The 12,550-nt window shown below is 41.5% G+C and overlaps 2 protein-coding genes across 2 annotated transcripts in view; both read right to left on the reverse strand.

The window, feature by feature from the left end:
* megf8 (multiple EGF-like-domains 8) overlaps positions 1–4,993 on the reverse strand; it is a 31,434-nt gene extending 26,441 nt beyond the window's left edge. Inside the window, 6 exon segments of the mRNA XM_044033728.1 lie at positions 428–516; positions 689–869; positions 1,742–1,951; positions 2,040–2,203; positions 2,994–3,183; positions 4,541–4,993. Coding sequence (XP_043889663.1) covers positions 428–516; positions 689–869; positions 1,742–1,951; positions 2,040–2,203; positions 2,994–3,183; positions 4,541–4,564 — 858 coding nt within the window. The 5' untranslated portion in view covers positions 4,565–4,993.
* A 204-nt stretch (positions 4,994–5,197) lies between these two features.
* On the reverse strand, positions 5,198–11,711 carry trim35-28 (tripartite motif containing 35-28). The gene is made up of 6 exons (XM_044034696.1): positions 11,054–11,711; positions 10,404–10,499; positions 9,280–9,510; positions 9,172–9,194; positions 8,385–8,503; positions 5,198–7,580 (listed from the first exon to the last, which is right to left on the reverse strand). The coding sequence occupies exons 1-6, from the start codon at positions 11,459–11,461 to the stop codon at positions 7,045–7,047; spliced, it is 1,413 nt and encodes a 470-aa protein (XP_043890631.1). The 5' UTR covers positions 11,462–11,711; the 3' UTR covers positions 5,198–7,044.
* Between the last annotated feature and the right edge of the window lie 839 nt (positions 11,712–12,550).

The raw sequence follows: 12,550 nt of genomic DNA on the forward strand, positions 1-12,550 counted from the left end.
TTAACTTCATGACATACTTTGAATTACAACTTCTCCGTCACACCTCAGGTTCATTGTTTATCTACTGTAGAGTTAAGCCTGTTTCACACTGGATATGTGTGCAGAGTGTCTGTGACGCAGCTCTTCACTAATGAGAGAATTTTAAAAGTTTTATCGTGAAATATGTGCAGCAACAACAGATGAGCCGCTTCATACAGATGAATCCAGATATTTAGGTGAGTACAGGGGAGTATTCAGAGTATGTGTGAGAATTATTTATGGTTTTCAAACGCAAGATGTAAAAGCTCAGCGGCAGGTGAGCAGAAGACACGCACCCAGTGTGGAGGACAAAGCTGCACGACACACATCCACTGTGAAACTGGCCTTTTACTGCAACCTCGGGAAAGAGAGTGTGTGTGTGTGTGTGTGTGCATGCAACCACACTTACAGGAGAGTGGCCATAAGACCTGCTTTCCCATTGATTGGAGGTGAAATTGTATTTGATCAGGTCACCAAGAACTCTGTTGAGATCAAATCCTGCAGAAAAAGATGAAACATAGATTGTCACTAATGATCCAAAAACCAGGAAACAAATGCAAGAAACAGCACTATTAATGTCTGGTCATACCTTAAACAAAGTAGAAACAAAGTAAACATTGAATAAATGGAGTCGTTTACAGCCACTTACAACTTATTCAAAATAAATTACCTCCAAACAAGTACATGGCTCCAGTGGAGGACAGATACACGCCAGCAGAACCTGTTCTAGGACGCGTGTAGTCGTTTCCTTCACTCACACGCCACCACTGGCCAACACCATTGTCGTCATGGAGACCAAGCTGGCAGCTGTGACCCAGGAAGCCTGAGTTACACAGACAGCGCTCTCCTTTCTGAAACAAAACACAGAGACGTGGAGACTGAGTCAAGTCAGTTATACAGGAACTACGATGTAGAAGAATGACAAGAGGATGAGATGAACTATGATAAAGAACTTGAACTGTGCAGGGCACCATTGCACCTACAGCTGGGCAATATATCAATATTATATCTGTCTCGTGACAAAGTATCGTCTTGGATTTTGGATATCGTCATATCCTGATTAGGTATCTGTGATGACGTTGTCCCATTTCATATTTATTATATTTTATAAATTTGTAAAATATACAAGATTGGCACAGCGCCCACAAACAGTAGAAGATGCATGTAAAATACAATTAATATTATAACTATTATAACTATAACACCTTTCATTATAAGCCTAATTATTTGTTTTTTTTATACCTGTTTTGACAAATGTCATTGTTTCGCACACACATAAATATCCTTCATTTAACATTAAAAGACCCAACAAATAAAGCAGGTATTATCTGAAATGATGTGTATTTTAAGATCATGTAATGCAGATCATAAACAGTAGATATTTTATTTTAGTGTATTTACAGTGCATTATCACTCTCCTTTGAAAAGCACAAACAAGTACAGAATATTATTTATACTTCACCCAGCCTAACCTTTAAGCTTGACAGAAATATTGATTTGATTTATATTGTATATCGCTCAGAGCTAATTACACCTGTCAGTGTACAGCCTGCTGGAAATTGTGATTATTCAATGTTATTTGTATAGCGCCAAATCATAACATACATGATCTCATGGCACTGTACATTGAAGAAGCCAAAGCATGAGATGCAAAAACAGAAGAATAAGAAGCAAAAGCAGGAGAAGAAGATGCGTAGGAAGAGATGACTGATCTTACATGTACCTTGTCACATTGGCCATTCACAAAACAGTCCTTAGAGCACATAAGGGTTGTACAAGCTGCTCCTCCCCAATCCTGATGGCACTGGCACTTCGATGTCGAGGAGTCACAGCGGCCATGACCACTACAGGCTCCAGGGCACAAAGAGAAGGTGTAGGTCGCATTGAAGCCCAAGCGGTTGTAGTTAGCATCACTGAAAAGATGAAGCAGCATCTGGAACAAGGACAATAAATTATAGGCACACAATTTAATAATTTGTCACAGCTTCAACATCTCACTGGTCGTGTTTTGAATGTGTTACCTTGCCAGACTTGGCTTCAATAGGTTGAGGCAGCGTGTTGCCACTCAGACTGGCAAGGAGAGGGCTCTGGTAGGAGTCACCATCGTAAACAAAAAGGTAATCATAGGTGCACTCTGTGTCCATGAAGGTGAAGTTCAAGACGATGCGGTGACTGTTGCTGGGAGCTGGAAGATATGAGACATGTAAATATCAGTGTTATCATAATGTACTCACTTCTGCTCAGAAACTAGCTATGTTTACATGAACACAGGTAACTGGAATAAAACATGTAAACATGCCAATCCAAAAACTCTGCTACAGCCCGTTCGGAAACAAATTTCATTCCGTATTGGTATATACTGATTGTCATTGAGATCAGTGTTTCTATTAACAGTCGATCCAATTAACTGAAGTCAATTTTATTTATACAGCCCAACATCACAAACACAATGTGCTTCGAAGGGCTTCACAGTCTGACACCCTCCATCCTTAGACCCTCACCACAAAAACCCCTGTACAGTGAAAAAATGGTGTCATCCGTGTCTGATCCATGTAAACGTGGCGTGTTTCTGTTTTGTCACTGCTCAATAACAAAATCATTCAAACCGAATCATTTTGGTTTGTGAGCTATTTAGAACTACATTTCCATATTTCACTGCAGTCCAAAGCTCCCAAACACATTTCAACATTCTCCACCGCAGTTCAAAGTTCTCCCTAATTCACACACCCATTCTTCTATCCTCGTCCCCGTCCCCCATTCTCTGGGAATGCTTCCTCTCTCTCAAAGCTGCTTCCATCTCCACAGCCCCAGATGTGGGGGACTCAGTCCTTGAGTCCTCCCCTCCACGAGTCCAGCTTGTTTAACACCTTGTTTAAAGTGTCTCAAGCAGTCAGCAGCAGTGAAATGTGTCAGTAACTATCATTGTTTATCAATTTCCCCATGCCCAACACAATACCTCAATAAAGTAACAATACCTTTAATAAGCCATTCGCAGTTCCCGTTGACGGAGTAGTTTCCGGGGCCATCTGTAACATAGCCTGGTGGCCCCTTCATTACCTGCCTGTGGCCCTTGCAGTCTCCTGCCTGGCACACCGGCCACTTAGCCAGCAGCAGAAAGACCAGGATGAACGAGACAGGGAGGGGAGAGGCCATCACTGGCACCACCTGAAGGACGAGAGGCAAAAACCAGTGAAAGAAAGGTTTGGTGAGGGAAGTCATACTGTGATTATTTGGTGATTGGGATATGATTGAACATTGGTACAGTCTGTATTGATACTTCGCTGTAATTTCACACACACACACAAAAGAAATCACAATCAAGATGTTTTTAGTGCAGAAGAAATCCACCATAACAACTGTATCTCTTTCAAATAATTGGAGTGCCTTTTAATTTGGATTTAGAAATTCCAATATTGTTGCTTTTTGATTGTGCAGCCCCAGCACAAAAGTCTCTTTATTTTGATTTTTTGGGGGACTTTTTATATACAGCTGTCCCATGCTAGTATAACCATTTTAATTTGTGACAGTGACATTTTTTAAAAAAAACAATGTTTTACATGTTTTCTTTTCTTCTTTATGCAAATCTATCATTTTCCTTCTGCTTCTTTTCTAACTGTATTGTGGATTTATTTATTATTGTATGATATTGCTTACTCCATGTTAAATTTGGACCCAGAGAAGAATAGCTGTTGTCTTAAGTAATGGGGATCCCAATAAACTGAACATAATCATATCCGTGCAGGTTTTTAATTCTTACAGATAAAACTAAATGAGGGTAAATTACAGACAAAGGCTCTGCCTATTACTTTTGAGCAATAATATTGTGAATCACAGTTACTATGGACAAGATAAATGTGACAGGAAGTGTTATGCCTAAACAAAACATGCAGCGAATACAATTTCAGATGAATGTACCACTTGTACCACAACAGCATCAATACCACTATGATACTTGTGACGTTCTTTAAGTACACACGTGTACGTAGACGTACAGTAAACCTATGGGGCATTCAGTAACAAAATGTATAACCGTAACAACCCCCAGTGTGCATCAGAAACACAAAACAATCACAACCAGAGGGCAAAAACTTAATGTACCTACTCCTACAGTACACTTTTGACTGGTAACGGCAGAAATGCACGACCATAACGTGCAGTTTCTAGGATATGTGGCCAAAACTGCACTGCATTATGCTCACAATGTTCCACAGAGGCAGCCGCTGGGGAAATAAAAAACACAATTTATGGAGGAGCTAACATCTGTTAGCGACTGTGTACAGTAGCATCAGCCTCACAAACATAAGAGTGACGTGAAACTATGCTTTTCACACATATACGGTCAGAGGCAAATGCAAAGAGCGTTTGACATGTGTGGTGCTTGTGTCGACCTGTTACAAAATAAACCAACTAGCCCTTCGACAACAAGGGCTTCTGCGCAGGCTACCATAACAAAGCTAACGCAAAGGGGTTGCTAACATAGCTAACCCAGTACCGTTAGCCGGCTAGTCATTACGATACTCACCAGTTCCCGTCTCTTTGACTTCATGGTGATTTACATTTTCGGCGACTCCTTTATCGCTGGCCACCACACGAGCCGACCTGTCATAAGCGAGAGCCCAGACCTGACAGCGAACGTAGCTGGTAGCGACAAATTCGGATGGAACCGCAGCCTGGGTCCACGGCTCAGTGCTATGCTATGCTATGCTATGCTAGCTTGTTCGCTAGCTAGCGGTCGCAGCCAACTCCAGATGCGCAATCGTCAGTGTCTGCAGAATGTACCGGAGCGAGTCACTCAGGATTCAGAATTCCATAATCATGAAATTATAAAAGTCATGTTTTTGGATCTCACTGCCATTAGCGAAGTAGAAAACGCTGCAGGTAACAGGGGAAACGAGTCATGCGATACATTTCATTTACAGCTTCTCGTTGTGTTAGTGTTTACGGAGCTGGTGAGCAGTAACCAGTGGTTGCCAATACAATAGACAGCAGCATGTCTCACTATCGCCACCCAGCGGAGATGAGGAGCAACAGTCAAAACATCTGGATACACCACAAACCACAGCAGGGCTGTGTACGTTTCCTTTACAAATACATAAACTAGTAAATTCCCATGTCATTCAAAAAGTAATGCTGTTTTACTTCAACAATAATAACACAACAAATAACAAACATTCAGTAGTTCAATCAGCACAATTTAATGGACTAATACTACTAAAAAACAATTTAAACAATTAAATATTTACAACGAAGCTATTAGAGAGTCAAATGACTTGGGCACTTCTAATTCTCATGACATTGACGTGTTAAATATGTACTATGAGAGATAGATTACTATTTTCATATCAAAATTCACTCAGAATACTTGGCAACTTCTCCATTGTTTGGAAGTGGTCAACAGTGATATTGCAAGACGCCTGTCAACTGAAAGACATTCAGACATTCCGTTGCACGTTGGTATGAAAAATGTGCGATAGAAGATGTGCTGCACACTGATGCACTGTATAAGTGAACTGCATAAGTCATCAGTAAAAAAAATATTTGGTTGTCATATTAGGAATCTCACAAATTCTCCCTGTTAAGTCTCAGCATAAGCCAAATATGCTCTTTGTCAGGCAACACCTGGCTAATAATAATAATAATAATAATAATGATTATTATTAGCCAGGGCCACATCAAGACGTCAAACATAACATAGCCATAATAACATAATAACCAATGTTATTTGGCTGAGGGGCCCCTGTCAGAAATAAGGGGTGAACAACATAAACCATGGTATATGATTGAGGGGCCCTATTAAGATAACCCTTGGGTCTCATTAAAATATTGGGATAGAAGCACAGAGGTTTGGGCCTCAGGAACCCCTTAGCCCTTGGGCCCCTGGGCCTGTTCAGTAACCCATCCTGGAAGAGGAAAGAATATAAAAAAGACAAATGTAAAAGATGGGAATTACAAACTCATAGAAGAGAGGCAGTTAGTCGTGAACACGAGGCTGTAGATGGCAGTGAAATTGAAATTTCCCACTCACACAAAACAGGTGTGGCTTGTCTTTTTTATGTGGGTCTTATAAATGACACAACACATATTTCTTTCATTTTTAATGAAGTGTGTTAAGTATGTTAAGTTTCGTGATTAAAAGCAGTTCATAATAAGGATGTCATCCTTCAAAGTGGAGTTGTGCCCTGCTGAAAATGACAACATCCTGGACGCACTTACACATGCACTGTGGTGAGGGACGAGCAATAATCTATCGCAATTATTATACAACCAATGAGTCTGTTTGGAGATAAGCAACAAAAGCATCGAAAAGCAGTGAAAAGCACCAATGTCATTCAATATTGAAATATGACTCCTGTATGTATGTTTTCAAGATACATTACTGTGAGACTCTGAAACACATGTAGTGCTACAGTTGTAGTTATTGAGGATTTTTAAAGGTTGCTGCTGCTGCTGAATATCCCTCACCTCATCATTCCAAGTGTGTTGGAGATGCTACTTCAGTTAGCATCATTTAGTTTGTCCATCGTGGGCTACTGTTAAAAACACGGTAGTGCAAAACAATTCATATCAGATGATTGCACATAAAACATGAAGTTTACTTACTTTGTGTTCAACTTCTCTTACTTTCAATAATATCATCTAAATAAGAGTTAAAGCCATAGCTTTGTGCGGTTGTATGAAGTAAAGACACGACAGCGAAAAACAAATTAAGTCAACAACATTGTTAACATTGAATTGCGAGAGGAGGCAGAGCGGAAGATACTGAGATTATGTTTGGGAGTGACCGGGACCGTGAGGATTGACAAGGAGCATATTGGAGGGACAGCTCGGGCTGAGGTGGTTTGGCCATGTGCAGAAGAGGGACAGTGATTATATTGGAGAAAGGATGAAAAAGACCACAGACATTTTTGTGGATGTTGTGAAGGACGACATGAGGACAAGAGCTGCTAAGTTTATCCTGTTTTTAAAAGGCTTATTATTTAAAAGGGATATTCCCATGTTCACAACCACCACTCCGCTGCTGGCCCATCATGATGTGTGCACAGCCATTTTTCCTGGCACCAGAATCATAGGTTCACTACAGAGCCCGGGCCCAAAAATAGGAAACATCTTCTCACTAAATTTGTGTGTAAAAGTGATGAGATGTTTTTCGTTTTCCCCATCCCAAAACGACACTTCTCCCTTATCCACGTTTAACCTGATGCGGATCCTTTTGGGACGCGGCTGCACCTGTAGCTCTGTACGCTCGGGGGTTAAGGCGTAGTACATCCCTTTGCTGAGGCATATGGACCACACACCACGGGTCGTAGACACCGTGAACTTCTTTTTGCGAGCCAGGGACTCTTTACAGACTCCCACGATCCACTTGGTGCTGTCACCAACGGCAACGTCCCATTTGAGTTTTCCAGAGGTGTAACCTTCGGCGCCCAGGACAAAGACACAGGGATCAAAGCGCTCCGGGTTGTCGGGGCTGGTCAGCCGCTCTGAGCTCTCCTTCATACTGGTCAGGTCATCACTCAGCGACAGCCACGGACAGGCTGTGCTCGGGTCCAGCACCACTGGATCTGTCGCCGAGCATGAGACGCAACAATGTCATATTACACACTTTCAAAGTGAGCATCGTATGTAGTGTATGTGCACCAAGCTCTGCAAGAGACAACGAGGCAGGAAAAACAGCAGTCTATGCTGTATCTATGCTGGCTTAAGTGCACCAAGACTATTAAGATTATGTTTGCCACCTTTTCTTACCATTAGACAGCATTGTTTGCCTAGAAACTATGGTTCCTGACCTTAATCTCCTGTATAGTTCACATGGACACAAGACACTGCTGTATCATTTAGCTCATTTGTTAAGTTTGTGCACACACTGTTGGTGAGTTACATCTACATGAAGAACATCAAACACCAAACAAACAACACTATCATTAGTCATCAACAACACCTGTGTGCCGTGCCAATGGCTGCTTTTCTCTGTGGACTTTGGTTTGGGAGAGTGAGTGGTTTCCAGTCACAAAAGGCCACTTTGCAACAAGATGAAGCAGAAAAATATTCTGGCAGAGATTTTACTAGAAAATGTAATCTGTTGGATTAAATGTGTTTTTCCTGATGTCACCCTTGGCAGCCATGTTTTCTCTGCCTGTCATTTCCTGCTGCTTCTCAGCATTCACAGCTGTATATAAATCACTTATTATGTTTAAGTACTTCATGAACTACTACCTTAAAATCAAATTTTCTCAAGATTATGCTTAAGTATCCAGTGCCATTTAATGGGCACTATTAATGGAGTTAATATGAAATACTAGGACTGGGAGTCACACACATATAGAGACCTTGCCATGCCTCATAAACCTCGTGAGAAATTAACTCACAGTATTTGACGTGGGATTGCATATCCTTCCAGATTTTGAAGCTCAAAGAACCAACATGGCTGGCCATGTTCAAAAGCGAGTCTTCAGGGAGTCGAGGGTCTTCGTGCATCCACTGAGCTCTAGAGCAGAAATGGCAACGAGTTAGAACAGAACAGAATTGTTTGTTGTACATCAATGAAAAGCACTTCAGTGATGTGAAGCAAACGTCTGACTAGATATGCACATCTGTCTATCAAAAAATGTCAAATGTGACATATGAATGAGCCAATCAGCTGCTGTACCTGTTCCTGACCCATTCAACTGCTGCTGCCTGGGAAATGATGAAGACAGTCAACCGTCATGCTGAGTTCAATTTACATCAGAGTTCGAAACTTCCAAACTTCACGTTGAATAAATGTGGATTTAAATGGATTAACTGCACTTGACTGACTTGCAGCAGAACAGCCCAAGTATTGACGTACTGATGCACCAAAAGTTTTAAAACTCCTCATGCCTGACATTAAGTGGGTCATATTTCTTTTAAAGAGGAAAACAAATGGACCCATCACTGAATACAGGTCTCAAGTCTGATTTGTCCATGAAGACTTTGGTTACTGTGGGAGGATTTGGGTTGAGCACCAGTGTGTCCAGCACGAGTCTGACACTGAAATGATATGATTAAAAGTGCAACTTCCACCCCCTCAAAAACAGGCACATACTGAACAGGTACTGCACAAGAATGTTCTAACAAATAATAGACTTTTATACTGTACGTGGGGTTGCAACGGCATGTCATGCACGTACTTACTTGTTTTTTAAATTCTTGAAATTCTGAAACACACAAAAGTGATATTGAGAAGTAAAAAAAACGCACTCATTCAGAGACAAATTAAAATGGTATTAATAATTCCATCACCAGCAGGAAGGTCAGCTCCTCATTGCCCTGCTCCTTCTTCACGTTGTCAATGAGCTCAGTCAGAGCCACAATGTGTGCCTTTGTTCTGGCGTTCAGCTTCTCAGCGACAGCGATCTTCTGCTCGCCCTCAGTTTCCACGGCTTTCAAACGCAGAAGTTCTTCTTTGTTGAGCAATTCGCGGAGCCTCTGAAACTCCGCCTTAATCTGATTCTCTGCTTGCTGAGCTTGATGCTGCGTAAAATCAGAGAGGAAAGCCAACATACACTGTACTTAAGACCTTGTCCACACAAAAGCAGAGCTCTTCAAAGGTTTTTCATAAACACCCCAATATTATCATTACTATTATGATCTAAAATCAAGGTGTTACAGTAAAGGCAGTAAAAATATTCAGAAGAAATGCTATAATATGCACAATTTTGTTCTAGAATTGGGTCAGCATATAAAAAGTTTGGAAAACACTGTTCTAATCTTGTGTCTTAAAAGCAGTGTAGAGCATTAATGTTTAATTATAAATGAATATCTATTGCTATATAAGTTCATAAAAGGCTAATTAATGCACAGACTGTTTCTTTTTTCTTATAGGAGAAGAATATTTGTTTGAAATGGCACAAAAATGTTGTAAACAGCTTCATAGATTAAAGATTACAAGGTCTAAAATGACTGTATTGAAATTACTTTGTATCAGTAGAGACTCAAGTTTGGGTAACACTTTTTTAACACCTTTTTTTAGGAAAAATCTTAATTCATGTGGTAATAGAGGTAGAATAAGGTGTTAGGATGTGCTTAATAATTACTAATAAAGGGCTAGTATGCTACTTACATATGTTAGTAAGCACGTAGTTAATGGTGAATATGTGTTTCCTAAGATAAAGTGTTACCCGAGTTTGTGATATTATGACCATCCCTATTAACTAAGCAGCTCCATATGACTCTGGGTTTGCAGAGAAACCCAGATCTAGCAACTGGTTATTTGAGCGATGGAGGTGGCGCGAGATCTCAGAGGCAAACATCAGCATGTGTCTGGATAATTCTTCAGAACACCTCAAGGGGGCTGCAGAGGTTTCACACTGCAGCTTTAACAAAAAGACATGTTGAATGTGGGGAACTCTTGTCTGACGGAATACCTTGATGTATTCCACTGTGCTGCTGAGTTTGTGTGTCATTTTCTTGTATGATTCCTTCTTCCTTTCAAGAATTTCAACTTTGTCAGTGAGCTGCTTCTGTAGGGTGAGAGAGCAGAGCATTAGGTCACCAAACTGCTGGGCAGTTGTTTGTTAGTTAACAGTGGGGTCGCCTGAATAGAGTATGTTCAATGCATGCTAACTTGTGCTACAACTGACAATAAATCTGCCAATTTGTTAGTCACACTACTTGTGTTGTCCATAAAATGTCAGAAAATATTGAAAGACGTCGATCTGTGTTTTTTCCAAATCTTGATATTCTCAAATGTCTTGTTTACACCAACAAAAACTATTCAGTTTTAATGATTTCTTTGTTATATGGAGCAAGGAAACCACAAAACATTCCCTTTTAAGAAGCTGTATTCTCAGTGTCATTTTAATGCGGTAGATATACTCATTTGTGGGAAAGCAATATCAGACATTGTTTCAAGACGGGCTACACGACCGTGGACTTTGGGCCCCCCCAAAATCGAATTCACCTTAGGGCCCCATAAAGGCTTCGGCCGGCACTGAAGTTATTGTCCTTTCACCATGATTATATTCGTTGTTAAAGTCTACGGAAGCGCCTCCGTGTCTCTACGGCGACCATTTACCTGACAGAGCGACGTTGCCGTCCTCAGTGGCCACAGCGTGTGTGTTTGGTGCTGAATGACACAGTCCACGCACACCGGCTCCTCGTCCTTCTCACAGAACAGCTCCAGCGGCTTCAGGTGGATCCTGCAGATGTCCGCTCCCGGACGCTCGTAGCCCCGCCGCCAGTCCAACTGTCTGCGGTAAACCTCGCTGGCGTTGCTGAGCGCCCGATTGGGGACGGCGTCTCCTTCGTTGAACACCGCCCGGCACACGGGACACTTCCTGTGGCGCTGCGAGGTCTTGTCGAGGCAGTCCTTACAGAAGCTGTGGCTGCAGGGCAGCAGGTACGGGTCCTCAAAGAACCGCGTACACACGGGACAGCTGAGCTCCTGCTGCAGAGGCTCCTGCGACATGTCCTCGTCCTCCATGTTGTCCGCCTCTCAGCCGAGGCTCCGCGGGGCCTACTCACTTTTTTTAACTTTCGTTTTGGACTTAATTTAAAGCAACACGTTTCCACACAGAGAGACGCGCTGTTTGTGAGCGTTACGTCGAGGTTTCGCTAACAAACGTGAAGAAACAGTCGCGAGTGAAGTGTAACAACTGTCAGAGTCGTGACACCAACTTTATTCTCTCTTTCCGGGTTTTGATGACAGGCAGCAAACTCCGCCGGGGATTACATTACACAACACCGCCCTCTAGTGGCACAGTGCGCTCACGACACGCCTCCTATTGATAGAGCCTCCCCTTTTTTTATCCCCAGGAGTGTCAAACTCAAATGACCCGGGGGCCAATGAGCTTCTAGTCTGGTCAAGCGGGACCGACACAGTGGGAAAAGAACTATTTATATAAGATATTCATTATGATATTACACAGACGTGCAAAGTAAAAGTGTTTGTTTTGATATAAAATGACAATAAAAACATATTTATGATGCACAAAAAATGGAGAATTCAATTGAAAATTTAGCAAATACTGACGAGGATAATTGTGATTAAAACAGCTTAAATATATGTTGAGTGTAATACATTTAATAAAGCAATGATTACAACCCAATGTCTTATTACTACTAATAGTAATAGTACTAAGATTTCAGGTGAGCCATGAAAGGTCATCACATATAAATATGTTAATGTTTTTAATTTTCTGTCTTAAACTGCTGTAACATATGTACAATAGATTTTAAGAAATACTGACAAAGCCATGTGTCGCAGTTCATTCAGCAGACTCCACCCCCATGACTCATACTCCAGCCCCTCACTCACACGCCCTCATGCAACATGTGAAGGAGAAGAAGTGTCTCAGCAGCATTATCAAAGTCTGTTCCAAGACCATCGCAGTCCAGCTAAAGGACTTAAGCTCCATCTTAAGAAAAAAGGGTTATGCAGAAAGCGAGGAAGGTCATTAGTCATCCTGACCACATCCTCAGTCAGGAATTCTGTTTGATGCCCTCGGGCCGGCGTTTGTTGTTGTTGTTGTTGTTGTTTTGTTGTACGTTTTATGTGACTGAGGCTGCAAAC

The sequence above is a fragment of the Solea senegalensis genome, linkage group LG9, assembly GCF_019176455.1.
Source record: "Solea senegalensis isolate Sse05_10M linkage group LG9, IFAPA_SoseM_1, whole genome shotgun sequence".
NCBI lineage: Eukaryota > Metazoa > Chordata > Actinopteri > Pleuronectiformes > Soleidae > Solea > Solea senegalensis.

Coding starts and splice junctions, on each gene's coding strand:
- trim35-28 (XM_044034696.1), bottom strand. CDS start 11,461: ATGGAGGACGAGGACATGTCGCAGGAGCCTCTGCAGCAGGAGCTCAGC. Junction 10,500..11,053: donor CGGCAACGTCGCTCTGTCAG/GTAAATGGTCGC, acceptor CTCACCCTACAG/AAGCAGCTCACTGACAAAGT. Junction 7,581..8,384: donor GCAATCCCACGTCAAATACT/GTGAGTTAATTT, acceptor GCTCGGCGACAG/ATCCAGTGGTGCTGGACCCG.